This window comes from Brachyhypopomus gauderio, chromosome 8, assembly GCF_052324685.1.
Source record: "Brachyhypopomus gauderio isolate BG-103 chromosome 8, BGAUD_0.2, whole genome shotgun sequence".
NCBI lineage: Eukaryota > Metazoa > Chordata > Actinopteri > Gymnotiformes > Hypopomidae > Brachyhypopomus > Brachyhypopomus gauderio.
This window is the reverse complement of record NC_135218.1, coordinates 8,695,938-8,713,405: the sequence shown is the minus strand read 5'-3', so window position 1 is coordinate 8,713,405 and position 17,468 is coordinate 8,695,938. Positions and strand designations below refer to the sequence as shown.

Sequence of the window (17,468 nt, the reverse complement as noted above, 5' to 3'; positions counted from 1 at the left end):
CTTCTCTCATCTAATTAAAGGCTTGGTGAGAGTTAATGCTGAATCAAGAGTCAATGTGTGCCATGCTGTAGCAACAGGCCCCCATGACTCCATGTAATAAGAACAGACTTTTATCACAACACATGATGGGGAACACGTTTTTGGTATTAATTTAGTTGACAGTTCAGTAGGAGGAAGACATTAATAATAATGCATTTATTTAACACCGTATGCATGTAGGGTTTCGGAACACCATTTTATTAGAGAAAAAAAACAAAACAAAAATAAATTAGGTAAACTAATATATACACACAACTTTTTACCAGTAAACAAAAAGAGAAGCTCTAAACCTACATACAGTATTGACCATGTAACACATCCAAGAAAAAAAAAAAAAGGGCTAGAACATGAGAACAGACTGAAATGAACAATTTCAGACTACAAGGCTTTACAAACGCATCTTAGATCAATTTTTACAGTTATTTACATAGTTTGCCATGGTTATGTAACACTTTAAAGCAATGACGAGCTCACCCTGTTTTATGTGTGCGTTTTCCAGAGTGTTTAACTATTCTGACTCAAAACTGGTGCAAAACTTTTGTAATAAATGTCTTTTTACAGGCCCTGCATAGGTACGACTTTGGTGGCAATACTCACACAACTCTACTATGATACAGTTCTATACATGTGCAAGAGAACACAAGCACGCAAGCTTGGACACATTCCCACACGCTCGATGTACTCTCCTGACTCTCGCTGGAATGCTTTGGGGTGGTGGTGTGGGAATAAATCAAATATGCTACCAAACCATGCACCCCTGATTACATAAATGCCATGAGACTTTGAGACTGGCCGCGCGAGACCTAATAATGAATCTAGGACTCATTATGAGTCATTCCTTTTCACGCCTGAAACAATATATGTCAAACTTTTCATAATCAGCAGGATGGGGATGGGTGCACAGCTGCTAGAATCCAAACTAGATCAAGCTTTCTACAGTAACAGGAATTTTCATGGCAACTGATGTTCCATTGGTAAGAATCCAGACTGCACATAAAGGGGGAAAGTGCCACAAAGCCAAACCTGTTACAGCAGGCATCAGACTGCAGGTGCAAACAAAACCCTCAGTCCCAAAACTCTTGGGTCTGAAGGAAGCAAGATTACCAAATACATTTGCACTCATGCCGTCTTTACCGAAGCTTGGCTGCATATGAAGGGATTTAGCTAGATTCTTTGAGGAATCATACATTCTGTGGGCAGAGTGCTGACAGGTCTCTTCTCCAGAAGAGCAGATGCAGACCTCAGAACCTCTGTGGAAGCACAACAGTGACTTGGAGTCTCACGCTTGGTCCCTTTCTAACCTCATGGTGCCTCAAGATGCAAAGCAAGGCACTTCGTTTCTACAGGTGTTCTAGAGCCGTCGTCATGCAGAATTATTTCTAAAAATATACTGTGTTTTAGGATTCTTGTACTATGAATAAACTGATATTTGCTGGCTAAAACGTACTTCCCCAATAGTTAACCATTTGTCTGTAAGAGTCATGAGTTGGTTCGATGGTAACGGATGATAGTAAGGCATGAGCTGTTTAAGCTCACATGTACATTTCATGAATGACATATGCGGTATGCACCATGTACTACTATATAGTGTAGCCTAACATCATGTCGAAACACATGATTTAAATAAAAATGATTTAAATAGATTTTTGTCGTCAGTTTTAGTGCAATTCAAAAGTAGTTTAGGTTAGTTTGTGGAGACAGCAATTAAAACAAGAACAGCATGTTCAAAATGATCGATGTTGAAGATGAAAGACTTGCATTTATCCAGCAATATATATAAAAAAATTGTGAAATAAATAGAACTGCTAAATAGAAGTGCCACTGACGTTTCCAAAAAAAAAACAAGCTTCACTCCTGTCCTAATCGGTCATCTCTAAAGGAGACGGCGCAGTGAGTGAAAGCTCAACTGTGCTGGTCTGGACATGCCCCTCATTGATGCAGGGGGAGCGAAGATCGCTACAAGATACAAGCAAGTCCGACTGACTAACCACCAAAGTAAAAGTACAGTTATAGTAACAGCCAATACAGTAATTTTCAGTCGGGTAAACTTGAATGAAGACAGTGTAAGCCGGGGCTTTACCAGTGAAGGCTTACAGTCTCAGACAAGAACCCACCATGAAAACTAACTCATCCTAAACAGACAATGAAGATAATAATGAACCTAATACAAAGAAATGTTCATGTATATATAAAAACAAAAATAAGTTTTAAAAAGTTAAAATCTCTTTCCAAAAGTCCGTGTATTACAGGGGACACGTGGCGAGCGTGTGTGGCTGGGCGCTGTGAATAGAGGCTCTGCATTTGTTCAGCGGCCAGTTCGCTTCTCTGTCTCTCAGTAGTTGTGTGAACAAATGCGAGGGGAGGGGGGCGGAGACGCTCAGAGCTGCGAGTCGGCCCCCAGAGCGTTCAGCTCCTCCGGCGTGGGCTTCTCGGCGCTCCGCTGGGCGAAGCCCGCAGAGATCTCGTCGAACGTTCGGCCCCTGGTCTCGGGGACCTTGAAGTAGGTGAAGATGAAGAAGCCCACCAACAGCACGGTGAAGATGATGAAGACGTACGGGCCGCAGATAGCCTGTTAGAGAGAGAGAGAGAGAGAGAGAGAGAGAGAGAGAGAGAGAGAGAGAGAGAGAGAGAGAGAGAACAATTTGTGTGAGAGGGTCTTCTGCTTCTTCCCCGAGCGCTCATCGGTGCCAACAGCCACGCTATGGTGCCTCACCTCCACATACTGAAAGCCCATCCCCACGATGAAGTTGGCGGTCCAGTTCGAGAAGCCGGCCACGGCGAAGGCGGACGGCCGGGGGCCCTGGCTGAACAGCTCGGCCACGATGAACCAGGGGATTGGACCCGGGCCGATTTCAAAGAAGGCCACGAAGGCGAAAATAGCGATGATGCTCACGTAGGACATCCAGTGCAGCTGGTTCTGTGAGAGGGGGCGGAGGACAACAACACAGATGAAGCAGAGATGGCACAGCACACGTGAATCCAAGTGCGTGTGTGCGGTGTGTTTGCATCGGCGTACCAGCAGTGCGAGGGCTATGGTCATCAGTACAGCGGACCCAGCCATGCCCAGCAGGCCCACCAGGTGCAGTGACCGTCGGCCGGCTCTCTCCACTAAAAACAGCTGCAGGAGAACAGAAGGCAGGACGCTGTTTACACCCGGGACGTTCGCTGATCCCATGTGAACGTTTGACAGTTTGTAGCGCATGTGCTTGGTGCTCACGGGTCACTCACCGACACCACGGTGAACGCGGTGTTGATCACTCCAGCCCCGATGGTGGCGTACACGGGCTGCTCCACGCCGGCCTTCTCGAAGATGCTGGTGGAGTAGTAGAAGACCTGCAGACACATCACAGTCAGCTACGGCACTACGGCAAAGCTGCAGTTCCTCGGGGTTCTCCTGAGGAGACGTTCTGGTGTGAGCTGATCTTTTCTTTATTTGATCTTAGCGGGCTGCAGACTGGCTCGTTTTTTCACTCGGCTCGAGTTAACGGGATTTTAAATGCGTGTGTAGGGATTTGACTGTGTGTGTGTGTGTGTGTGTACTCACAGCATTGATGCCAGACAGCTGCTGAGACAGCTGCAGGATGACGGCGATGACCAGCGGCTGGCGGTAGAGCGGGGAGCGGAACAGCTCTGGAATGGTCACCTTCTTCTCCTTCATCATCTGCCTGCTCTCCTCCTTCATCTCCTGCATGTCTGCGCTTACGTCCGAGGTGCCACGTAGTCTTTTCAACGCTACACACACACACACACACACACACACACACACACACACACATGAGGGTTATCTTCCAAACCAACACGTGGAAAATTTGGTGCATGTATTACAAATATTTGTTGTAGTGTAGTGGTTTTGGCTGATGCGTGCAGGAAGGTGTGTGTGTGTGTGTGTGTGTGTGTGTCTGACCTGCTCTAGCCTGTTCCTCCTCGTTGCAGTTGATGAGAAGGTAGCGTGGGCTCTTTGGACAGAGGGGTAGCAGGATGCACTGCACCACCGCTGGGAAGAAGGTGAAACTGAGCAGCCATGGCCAGCCGGAGGCGTTCCCCATGATCACGTCCAGACCAAACACCTGCACCAAGCACACCAGTCAGGACCGCTCAAACACCAACAAACACCAACATCTACTCCACACACTCCCTCCCTGGAGCCCAAGTGTTCCATTAGAGCGCTTTGCAATAAACACGTGTGACGTTTGAATTTGAGCTGGAGTGTGGGGCGGGCGCACCTGTGCCACGAGGATGCCGATGACGATGCCCAGCTGGTGCAGGGTGCCCAGGGCTCCTCGCAGGGCGGTAGGGGACACCTCGCCCACGTACATGGGCACAAAGCCGGTGGTGAGGCCGGAGTAGAGCCCCACCACCAAACGGCCCATGATCAGCATCTCCCACGAGGCCGCCAACTTGGAGAAGCCCATCAGGGCGGCGGAGATGAAGGCAAGAACGTTGGCAAAGAGCATGGAGTTCCTCCTGTGGGCAGAGAGAGATCAGGGGGTGGGGGGGGTCGTCTTAGCAGGCCTACCAACACACCCAATTACTGTCATCATACCAATCTATACGTGTGAACATGGGTTGCTGGGTTTCAATACCTTCCAAAGCGGTTGACGAAGACCCCAACGGAGAAGGAGCCAAAGATCCCGCCCACTGAGAAGATGGCCACCGAGATGGACCACAGTGAGGTGAGAGAAGGGGGAGGGATGGCCTCCCCATACCGCTCGAACCAGGTCTCATTGTAGAAGCTCTCAATAATCTACACACACACACACACACACACACATTTTAAATAAACAAAGTCACAGGTAGAGCATGATAACAGCATGATCTTGGCGATGGGCTTTGCACATGTACTGGGATAGATGAAAAATATGTACATTGCATCTGCCAATTGTCCTGAATGTGGTGATCCTGAGAGTCCTCTAGTACTAAATAATTTAGTGTTTGGCTAATGAATCATTTGATTATTAAAGTATTAAATATTGAATGTGTGTGTTATAACAAGTCTGGCTTGAAGTGAATTTGGACAGCTGTTACACTGGATACTCTAGAAATATCCAAATGCAATGTCCATATTTGTCCAGCAGAGGGCAGTGAGCTCTGTTTTGTTGGAAAATTGTTTGTATTTGTGTTACTGAATGAAAAACACAACATAACTGAAGTCAGGTTACAGGTCTGCTGTAATGACACGCCGGCAGTGACGAAGAAACTCATCTTGGAGAAATTCGATCTCTGTCTCTATTCAGATAGCTCCCCAGATACGTCACGGTACAAGTAAAGGAAAACTCAGCCAGCATCAGCATACGAGAATACATTGAACTTGGTGTGGCTACATATTTGCATGGCCTGACCTAGATGGCAGTGGAATGGAAGTGTTGTGCCGCGTGCTCAGAGAGGCTGGGCAGGCCAACCTTTCCGATCAGGTTTCCGCAGTTTGGAAGTTCATCAAGCGATCCTCCAACGTGACCCACCCCCTCTCCGCCTCTCCCAATTCAAACTAACGTGCATATCTACATAGTGTCATGTGTCCATGGACGACTCCCCCATGAGCTGACATTATACAGCACACTCATAAAACATGACACTGCAGACAGAACTGGCAATGCCCGCAGGAATTTCATCAGAGGCCCTGTTTCAGGAAAACCGTGAAAGACTGCCTCGCTATTCGCTATTCTCAATGTGACCACCAATGAGGTAACAATAGCAGTAAACCATCAGGAATTGCACAAAAAAAATTTTATTTTATAATTTCTTAATTTATTCAATCTGTTTATTTCTGAATTATTGTGCAATTCCTGCACAGTAACAAAAAACATGTTCATAACTCAACCAATTTAGACCATGATAAAGAGAGCATGGTCATTTTATATTATGATCATTTTTCAAAGGTACTAAAATGCAAAAAAAAATGCTTCATGCCTCCAAACATCCAGTAGCTCATTCTAAGTAAAATAAATGAAGGTGGAAGATGGAGCCAATCAAACACCTACAGACTAGAGGCTGGTTGATCTAGTGCTTATACCAGACTGCCCGAGGCTGCTCTCTTGTTTATTTTATGCGCATGTACACCTCTTCGTTTGTGCTGGGGAGGGAGTGTGTGTCTGTCTGTTGAAAGGTGCTAAGTTACTGGAGTCGTAAGACGTTGTGTGAAAGATGACCTCTTGCGAGAGCCGCACCTCTACGGTGGAGAGAGGGGAGAAGGGGGTGTCCTCCGCCCGAATGAGGCCCTGCTAGCGGGAGGATACTCCAGCATGGGCAGCTTGAGCCGACGGGCGTCTACGCTCACCACCCTGTTTGTATTCGCCCATTAACCATCCCTTTTCTAAAACAAGCCTCGCCTCTAAGCATTTTCCCTGCCCACGTGTGTCAATTTGCTTTTCATAATGGGGGGGGGGGGGGGGGGGGGGGGGGGGGAGGGGGGAGTTTAGTAACTGTGAGCATGTGTGCATGACTTACACTGGTTCCACTATATCATTGCTAGCAGGGCCTCATTCAGGAAGAAGTCACCCCCCTCTCCCCCTCCCCCGTCCTCTAACTCCACCATCCTAAGGTCAGCAGGTGACCTATATATGTTCCACATGGAAAAGCAGCTACACTGCTGAACAGGTCCTACACTCAAATGTCTGAATCCACACCAAATCCTTTTGACTCGGGACGCTAGCAAGCAACTACTGAAGCGTAATGCTGCAATATCTGCCCTATATTTACCTCACACTGGTGACACGAGGCACAGATAGAGGACAAGAGTGCGCTTGTGTGAGGAAAGGGTAAAACATCCCCCGCAAAGGACACTCCCTAGAACACCGGAGCTCCTTCACTCAAGTTCTGCTCTGCAGGCTCCTGGGGTTGGTTGATAGGTTGGCTGAAGGTTTGGTCACGCTCTTGTCAGTGATAGGTTTGATAAGTCTGTACCTAGTCACCACACCTCTGCATGACTAAACTTGGTTTGCAGGGGTTTGTAATAGGCCTATTAAAATGTAATGCGACACCAGGAACATATAGTCCTAGCTACCAGAGAAATCTCGGAAATCTCAGGTACCTTGAGATCTCGGATACCTTGCGTTCACTAATGAAAAAGCATAACCATCTATAAACAACATGTCAGTCACAGGAGTGCGTGCGGACGATGTTGTCTTGTAGCGTGTGTGAGTGTGTGTGTTTGTGCAGAAGGGCTACCTTCACATGACTAATGTGTGAATAGCCGTGTGCCGTCACCTTGTATAATCCTGCATACTGGCAAAAATGCTACACATTCAAATTGTCCTTTTCAGTATGTCCTTGGGGACCAAACATGTGCTCTTTGGGAGTGTGTTGGGGTTTGTGTGTGTGTGTGTGTGTGTGTGTGTGTGTGTGTGTGTGTGTGTGTGTGTGTGTGTGTGTGTGTGTGTGTGTGTGTGTGTGTGTGTGTGTGTGTGTGTGTGTGTGTGTGTTTGGGGAAGGGGCTGTGTACCTTCTGGGGTGCATTGATGACTCCAGTGTTGTAACCAAACTGCAGGGAGCCGATCACAGCTGATCCAACAGCCAGCATCAGCTGCAAGGTCACTTTCTGCAAAGAGCAAAAATAAAGGAAATTAGCACTGTAAAATGAAAACGAATTACAACCAAGATACAATTCACATTGCTCAAACTAACAGTAACAGTTTAAATGCATAAACCCATATTGTTTTTCTTTCCTCTATTCCTCTCTTATAAGGGCTTCATTTCTCACGGAAAAACCTATTCTACCCATTCAGGGACAAATATCTTTCCACTGTCCATTTCCAACAGAAATTCATTCTATAGCAACAGCCAAAAAGCTTGTTGACTGAGCATATACAGCATGTTAATTCTGATCTTGGTTTAAGAAAGTATACTTTTCTGTCTAAATGTTGAAAAAATACCCTGGCGATAAAAAATGTAGGAAGTGCTGGTAGAGCCATCGTGTCTGTCCCTTCCTCGTACCAGATATACAACAAACACAAGTGAAACTGGATCAGTGTTGTTTGAATGTTGGAAAATGGACGCCGTGTCCAGGTAGGTGAAGACGGACACAATGCACTACAGACAGCACGCTGACGTGAGCCAAGCTTGGAAAGTGAAGCCGGGTCCTTGTTCTGACATACAAGAAGCCTCTCAGAGAACAAGAGTGTCTTCTCCTTCACCGCATCTCCTTCGCCTCTCCTCACGGCTCACTGTGATAATGACTGAACACAGGCAGAACACGTCAGCTGCACACAGCTCGGTTTACCCAGGAGTCATTGTTCATCCACGTTCTGAAGAGTATTAGCTGTACTAATAGACCCGCCTCAGCTAAACGAAGTGTTCTATCAACAAAATGAAATATTGTAGTTGATTTTCATGTAATTTCTTTCTTTTTTTTTCTTTTTAACAAGTAATGCAGAAACATAACGTGTTGTACTACCAGCGAAGCTTACGAAGGTGTTGTCACTAATACAATGCAGTGCTTTAAAAGGTTAGGACTGTACCGACGGTAGATTAGATCTTCAAATATAAGGCCGGGCACCAGAACCGGTAGAACAGCTAGCCGACATGACCCGTGGTATATTTTAGGATTCTCCATCAAGAGCTGAAAGTTTAGCCAGACTCTCTTTGGTCCTCTTTCTCACATTCCCCGTGGGAAGAGGGCATTGTGGCTGGCCAGTACGGTCATTGTTCGGGTCTCTGTTGTTATGAAGGACATCTGACAAGTGTTTTGACAAGAGTAATCCCACAGGGCAGTGTGGCGCAGACATTTTACCACATGCCAGGAACCCAACCAACCAGAAAAGACTGGAGCACTGAGCCTCAGTAGGGGGCGCTAAATCCCAGTGCAGTGAAAGGTGGAGTAATAACACCCCAAACCCAAGGGGCTGGCTTTGCAGGCCCAAGACTACAACAGCGTGGCAACAGACAAGGCCCCCATACGATGGGCCACAGCCCAAGAATGGAGCTTGGAAGACTTTAAGCCAGACACAATTGGTATTCTTATCAAAGTTAAAAATTAACGAACAATAGCATGAATACAGGTAAACTGCTTATTGACTTCTGAACACGATTTAGAAGCCACTGTATCCCTGAAGATTACCACACCTGTACAACACTGGCACTCTAATGCCTCTATTCCAAACAATATAATGTGTGGGGCCCAAATAATGTTATTTCCAATTACTTACATAAGGAATTTCCAGTGATTTTACAATGTATGCAGGTTGAACATTAACCTCAAATTCAGACAGATTTATTTTTTGCAGATGCAGAGTTCATTACTAATATTCATTTGTGTCTGCAACCAAATATGTAACCAAATAAATGATGGAAGCCTCATGGGGAAAAATAAATGAAGGAAAAATAAATGCTTGTTCTCCGCATCACCAGGTGCTGTTTATCCATGAGTTACTGGTTTATTTACACAGGGCACTTCAGAACTTTTATAATGACTTACATGGGGAGCTTCACCTAAACTTCAGCTCGCTGAGAAAACACACACACACACACAGTGTTTAGCTACTTTCAAATGTCTCTGTAAGGGATTGCAAAGGCTCTCAGGAATTTGATGTGCAGGTCCATCAGAGGAATTGTAAACAGGCAGCAGCCATTTTCCCTCGACTCTATAAAGAGAGTGAGGTTAGATTTTGGAAAGTGTTAGCCAGTATCTAGAGTATACATCTCTTACGTCATATCACCACCACACACCACCACCACCACCACAAACACAGCTCGACTCCAATGCAACTCGCAGTGCAAGCGAGGACACAGGAAATAGACACACCCATTGGTGGCTGTCAGCTGTTCCTGCTGCATGAGGTGTCAAAGGTGGATGGGGCCATGACTAGGTGATTTAACCGGCTCCACTACAGCATGTAATCACACACACACACACACACACACACACACACACAGTCTCCTAAAAGTAAGCTACGTCTCTCCCATATTCACCACAACTATGCCGTCGCTGAATGATTTAAGCAGGAAGCAAGACAAATGTGAGAGGTACATGTTTCTTTAAGAGCGATTTGGAATTGCAGAATTCTAAATATGGACAGGTCAGTTCTCCTCTTGTGTAAGAGGCGTGTGCTCATTTTCATCTATGAAATTCCTGTGTCACATCTAAACATTACCAGAAGGTCAACACCCACAAAAAGAAACACGAAACACACGTGGAGACTTGCCAGCACGGTTTTCAATGTCACATGCACACACAGAGTTGGGAAGACTGAACATGCCAGCCCTGACCCTGACATGCTCCAACAGAGTCAGACCAGTTTCTCTCTCTCTCTCTCTCTCTCTCTCTCTCTCTCTCTCTCTCTCTCTCTCTCTCTCTCTCTCTCTCACACACACACACACACACACACACACATTCGTACAAAACACCGCATACACACAAATTCCATTCCTCGCGTAGTGAGTGTTTGGATGGGGTCCCACTTCACATCATGACCCAGGGCTCTCATCTCTTCCCCAAGGGTTCTGCCCCTGTGTGTCCTACCCTAGTGTTACTGTAAAGTTTCACACTTGTCAGCTGAAAAAAAACTGAACGATGGTGAATCAGTCACCAACCAGCTGGTTTACAGTAGACAACTGTAAATTCCAGAGAAACTCGGGGGAAGGGAAGTGATAATACTTGGCATATTTCAGTAATCGGTCTGCTTAGAGAAGGTGAGAACAAAATAAAACATGTTGAATAACCTACACTATTCTGAACATCTATGTATATCACCAAAATTGTGCATGTATTCATTTGGTTTGAATATGATTTAACCCAAGTCTATTAGGTCTCATAGAACTTATGGTTTGATCGTATAAGGAAGCGGTTTAAAAAGGTAGGCTAATACTCAGACACAATAACAGCCCTCTTAAAATGAAGTCTTATTGTCCTACTCCGGTAGGCTTGTTTCCCCTGAGGACAAAACTGTTCATTCTATTGGACAAGCGCAATACCATAAAACCAAACTAGTATGGAAACAAACCCATCCTGTTCCAGGAATTGCGTGTGACTGAGTCAAAGTGATGCAGCACTAGCCTACTGTTCATCACACTCTACTTACGTCAAGTTTACCAACATCCTGTTTCTAAAATCATTTTTTCTCTGAATTTTAGAGCTGTTGCAAACTGAGCTTACACCAGGAGTGTATGCGCATTTACTTTACCAATCACTGATTATGTAGATAAACCCAACATGCTAACATTCACACTAAAAGCCTCTATTCTATGTTATTTTCTGTTGTTTAACATTAGATGCGTGGCAAATTCAGACAAACTTCAGATTAAATTGACCATTCTAAGTTAGAGTAAACAGAGGTTCCACTAAGAATAGGACACACCTCTCCTGTTTCGTCACTGGCCCAGCACAAGTTTACTTAAACCAGGTCAGATGATATAGTCGACATGGAAACACTCAAAGCTTGTGCGCAGACAGAACACAACAAGGAAGAACCGGCTATGAGACAGTTTTGGTGACCCAAAGTGTGTGGAATGCTACCTGAGTAGGAATGCATTAGCGTACAAAGACAAATGGAAGAACGCGACTGAAATGAAAGGCAACTTCATTTTAAACCGTATTCCAGAGTGATGATACATTTTAATCACCCAGAAAGAAACACCTTCTGTCTGATTTGGTCACTGGTGAATAGGTGAATCTATACAGCAAGAAAGGGATTAAACTTCTATATTTTAGTATCGTTATCTACTACGTTTATCAAAAACAAAGTGAGCATAAAACACACATCATGAAATACAACAGTGTATGTGTATGCTGCTAACAGTGCGGGCCTGAACACTGCATGTTGGAATAGTGTCAAAACTCACCACAGACACAAGATAGCACAGTCAATTACTTCCTAGTTCCAGTTTCAACACCTCTTTCATTCTTATAGTAGAGCCATTCAATTTCGTGGATAACAAGCCAGAAGAGTTGGGGCAAAAGACATTGTAAAACAAAAATGAATCATAAACATATAAAAAACAAAGAAGTTAAACAAGTTGTGAATAGTATATTATTATAGAATAATAATTAATAATGACTATTAAGCTAAATACAAGAATGTACCAATTCCTGCTTATGTGAGTGGGGAAAGGACAAAAGCTGTGAAACACTAACATTAGCCCCAAATGTCACGATGTGTGTACCAAAATAGGGCATCGCTTAGTGGCAGTATTGAGCCTGCCACACTCAGGGGGCAAAAAAGCCCAGCCCAGAGTATCAGGCGCTCTCTCTCCCCATCTCTTGCCCTCCCACTCTGGCACACAAAGTCTGACACCACAGTCGGCACGTCCTCCGTGCCCAGCACGCCTCTGTCTGGCCTCAGCTGTTGCTCTGGGAACCCTGCCTGTCTTCACGGCTGCCTGAATCTCCTAGAGAGGGCAACGCGTTCTACCATGCACTGTCCTGATGAGTAAAGCGACCTTCTTTCTGTATAGTCGAGCTTCTCGGGTAGGAATCACCCAGTGGCCCAGGTCGGTTTTGGCTTCACGGAACAAAATGGCACAAGTAGCCTAAAGTTCTGTCTCCACTTTCTCAAAGTGTGTGCATTTGTGTGCATACCTCAAGCAGAGTCACAGAGGAGTGAAGAAAAGGGCCCACGACAACAGAAAGAACTAGGATGCACTCAAAAGCCAGGTTTGTGAGAAATCAACTTCTGGCTTTGAAGCAAGTTAACTCCTTGAACCGCTGGCCACAACCTCTAATCACATATTCTGCCTCATTCAGAGAGACCAAGAGAGAGCCCCATACATAGGCCTATACATGTTGTATATTCATGAAAAAGGCATGCACGATCACTGCAAACCCACAGGTGCTTCTGATGCTACATGGTCCATCTCATTAAGATTCAGACAACCTACTGTTTAAGATAACAAAGCCCTAACCAGCACAAAGATTAGCCCAAAAAGCACGTCCCCCACCCACACCCACTACTCTGCGATCATTAGGGGGATCAGGACGTAACTCATCCGAGTGTGAGCATTTTCTACCGCCAGACACACATGTATTTGTAGGCATTAAGGCATTGCTGGACTGTGCTTTGAGTAATTAGTGACAACTACAACATAAGGAAAAGTACTGGCTGGTCCAGTGGGATGAGAAAGGGCCCGTGACCCCAGTGGCTGAGCTGTAATCCACTGCCTGGACTGGCTGTTCTCCCTGAGGACACTTTTGCTTTTTTCCCAGCAAGCCTCCCATCGAGATCAGTGTTTTAACAAGGCAACAAATATAGATCTATATTTATAATCACAATTTAGATCTAAAGCCATCACTAAGGGAGAGGACGGTTCAATCGTGAATGCACTCTCAACAAAAGCATCAATCCCATCTAGAATGAATGGCAAATGAAAATATCCTCTACTTCTCCTGCTGACAAAGTAATAAATATATACTAACAGCTCTAAGTAGAGAGAACTAGTGAACCAGACAGGAAGTCTGCACGTTTTGAGAGGAACCGCACTCAAGTTGGCCATATCAAACACGCTTCTAGTCACGTATGAGCTACTAACCCGGTCCATAGTGGTCATCGATCTATGGCCTTCATTCATATGGTAATTGAAGTGATCGATTTATCGTAACGGTCTCCACCTCTATTCAGAGGAACCGTCACCAACCCCCTTTTATGTTAAAATATCATTCACACATTCAGTCACTATAAAGCTACATTTTAAATACATTTTCATATATTTAATTTTATTTATGTAGACTTGACAACTAACTAGACTTTCCAAAGCTGTCTGAATGACTAAATAAATCACGCCGTGTGCAAAATAAACTTAATTTTATCAGACTTTAGGTCGCCCGGCTGGTTAAGATTTACCACACGGGGGGACACGGTGAACGGACGCAGCTAGCTAGCGTAGATACCCGCCTTCACTCCCACAACCGAAGCTCACTTAAAGACACTTTAACGTTTCATATTTCCCTCAACACGTTATCCAACTCATTACATATCTTAACAAAGTGGTTAAAATAGCTCATAAGCAACAGCAACATTTGAAGTTAGTGAAGTTATATGGTTACCTTGTCTCCTTCCATGGAAGCTGGCGGGGTTTAACGTGACGTCGCTGTCTTCAACAAATCTACGATTCTCTCAAAAACACAATAACTACGAAAACGACTTGGCGACGTGTGATTTCCTAGTGATATGTAGAAAAACAAATACTAAAATACCTAAACGAGATACCCTCAATGTCTTTCCTGAGTTCCTAGCTCATAATTTTAGAGGTAAAACAATCTCTAAGCGAATTTTCGATTAAGTTCTTATCTTTTTCTTTCGTTTCCTTCTGACGAAGCTCCAAAATATTTCTTGGTGGAGATTTACTACAGGCTCCGACCGGCTATCTAGTCTATATATCCTGTGATTTTTTTGCTGACGCAATAAACTCGGCCCATTGAGGTGGGCCGAACCAATGAGGATTTTTAACAATTGAGTTTTTTTAGAAAGAAAAAACTACCTGCACTTTTCAAGCACCCCAGCCACTTAAATGCTGAAGATGCGTTGTGTTTATCTAGTTTTCCTATTTCCTATAGATTACCGCACAAGAACCAACAAAAGCCAAAACTCACTCAAAAGTGAAGAACAAATTCGAACGATCAATTAATAAAATACTTTAGCCAGAATTGATGTCCGCTGATAAATCCAACATTTGAAAAGCGAACATGGGTCTATAAGTTCGCCTAAGTTCACCGTCGTATTCGACATTCAAAATGCGTGTGACTTCTTCCGGCATTGCTGCGCTCCACCGACGTGAGGACAATTAGATGTGCACACCGTGCAAATAAACGAAAACAAGCATAAAAGTAAAACAGACATCTTAAAACACAAATATGATTAAGCATATACAGAGACAGGAACATAATTCTCATCCGCTGAAGTTTCCCCCAAATCAACTTAGTGTAAGCATTACCTTAAATGGCAGAGACTTGAGTGTAAGTTAAAATTTACACACATTTTGGCAAACCCAGTCCAGGTAGGACAAGGATGAAACTATATTGCAGATAGCCCTAAATGTGAATTGTTTTTAGGAATTAGAATTAATGTGAGTGATCCATTCCACCAAGCCTTTTATTTTGTTGCAATCATTTACTATATTATGCTTATTAGCAAGAGAATAAGCTCGTTAAAAGAATACTTGATCCAAGAATTAATCACATGGTGCAGAGTCCACTCAGAACTTTTCGGAATCTTTATTGGATCGCCTACATGCTGAATTAAGGGTTAAATTTGTTAATTGTTTTGCAGTCGTAAGATTCTATTTGCATCTAACCTTGTGGTTATTCTGCAATAGTTCTTTGAAGACACTAATAAGTACAGTAATTACACCTGTTTGACAACTTTTGTGGTTGAATTCTTGAAAGCTGATTGCTTTCAGCCAAAATAACGCATATAAACATTATATAAATTACTTGTTCATATATAGCAATGGATAATTTTAAGTCAAATAAGTTTTCTGCAAGTTACAGGCCCCAGGAAAAAGGACATCATACGAGTAGCCTATTTAACATTGTGGAAAAGGATATGTTTCAAATGGGAGGTATAGGCCCAAAATTCCCTTTAAAAAGAACATGGATATTTAACCTGTGAGATCTCAGATTTACAGGAATTACCTCCTGAAAACGTGTGTTAATACTTAGTTATATGTCTATAACAAACATTGTTAAAAAAAATAAACTAAGAGTTCCCAAACGTCATCTGTCTGGTAGCCTACTGTTTGGTAGTGTTGTTTATATAGTTTGTAACTCAGTTTAACTCAAAGAACAGGAAGATGACTAGCACTTCACTACATCGCAGACTCTTTTGTTTCAGATGCAGGAGAAGCACCGGCAAATAAATAAAATAATCAAATTCCGCCGAACTGGGACATGGAAGCGTGATCATAAAGGCGAGGAAAACATGTCAGAAAGCGTCAATTCAAACCCTTTGTCTTATAAGTTCCTTTAAAAACCAAAGAAAAACAAAAACAATTTTTTTTCTGGGACAATACACATTCTGATGTCGAATAGTATTGCATGCTATTTCAAAATCCTTGAGCACCCGGGCCAAAACATTCACCTTTATCCTCCGGAAAGAAGTATGGAATGTAATTGGCATATGCTGTCGAACAGGAAGAATTTCATTTAATCGTATCATCCTCAAACAGTTCAACAACAGGAACACAATACTGTGCAATATGCCTGGAACGCAGGTAACGTTTTTCTTTAGCTCCTGACAGTGCCTGGACTCCTACCACAGGTCCTTGAGCAGTGAACGTCCACTGAGGTCGTTCTTCATCGTGCCCAAGTCCATCAGCAGTTATGTTGCGCTGGGCTTGCGGACTACTGCACGTACCCAGTTACCTGATCTCATTCATGGGCCTTTTGTTGCAGTAATGCTGGGCTGAGCAGCCATCACTGGCCCTGCTGTAGGTCACGTCAGCCACTTCTCCTCTGTCCTAAAAAGTTACTTTTTAGGGGCTCCAAAAGTTGCTTTTTTCAGCTGACTACTTAAATTGGTGAAAGCAGTGGAAAACCTGTGCAATTGCTGCAACTTATGTATTTGCTCGGAAACTTATCTACAATTACTACAGGCAAATGGTTTCGTAAAAAGAACTGAGAAATAAATGTAATTGAAACTACATCAGGGGCACATAAAGGGTGCAATTATACCACTAAAATTGAAAGGATGTAGAATTGAAAGTGATGATATAAATTGTATGGAAAAGGTAATAATGCAGAGTAAGTCATCCACTTCATATTTGTTCTGGCTGCATTGTTTTGTTTATTTAGCATGGAGATTTTTTAATCATGCTTAATCAAGAAAAAATTCTTCATAGTCAAGAAAACTTTGTTGTAGATGGTTCCTGTGGCTTAAGATGTGCGGCATGCTGGCAATAGCAGTTTGGTTCCTAGAGAGCACATATACTGACAACTCTGTAAGTCACGCTGCAGAAGAGTGTTTGCCAAACAATGTAGACTGTGCAAAACACACAGCTGTGGATTTATTCCAGTAACAACTTCCATGACGTTTCTTACTCCATCAGTAGACAAATAATCACACCTTGTGTCCAGTGAGGGGTCTTCCTGTGGCGAAAACATCAAAGTCACTTCGTCAATGGAAAGTACGTCAGTAGTTCTGTCTGTATTATTTTTTTGTGTATTTAGCCTCTGAGATCAGACACCCATAGTTCTTGAGTAGATATGGGAAAGGGATGTGTATTTAATCATTTGAACTGAAGTGTGCAGGAAGAGACAATTGAATCTTATTTTAATTGTTATTTAATTGTATGTTTTATTGAGATAAATCTTATGTTTGAATTACATCTGGGCTTCGAAACATCTTTGTAACTTTCAGTAATGATAATCTAAATGTTATGATTATGTAATGGCCAGTTATATCTGAGGTATAGCTAAGCAGGTTTTTTTAAATAGATAAGGCACTTATATATGCTAAGTTTATAAAAATGCATTTTACTCTAACTAAATGGGAACTACCTGAGTTAAA

General features: G+C 43.5%; 1 protein-coding gene across 2 annotated transcripts; it reads right to left on the bottom strand.

Moving 5' to 3' along the window:
• Positions 1-216: 216 nt before the first annotated feature.
• Positions 217-14,328, bottom strand: slc2a1b (solute carrier family 2 member 1b). Of its 2 annotated transcripts, XM_077014219.1 has the most exons (10): positions 14,009-14,327; positions 7,478-7,573; positions 4,623-4,783; positions 4,263-4,503; positions 3,944-4,106; positions 3,584-3,771; positions 3,268-3,372; positions 3,056-3,157; positions 2,753-2,956; positions 217-2,608 (listed from the first exon to the last, which is right to left on the bottom strand). In XM_077014219.1, exons 1-10 carry the CDS (start codon positions 14,021-14,023, stop codon positions 2,417-2,419), a joined length of 1,467 nt encoding a protein of 488 aa, XP_076870334.1. In that variant the 5' UTR covers positions 14,024-14,327; the 3' UTR covers positions 217-2,416. The 2 variants fall into 2 exon arrangements, with proteins under 2 accessions (XP_076870334.1, XP_076870333.1); XM_077014218.1 differs by having other exon boundaries at positions 2,753-3,157; positions 14,009-14,328.
• Positions 14,329-17,468: the final 3,140 nt, after the last annotated feature.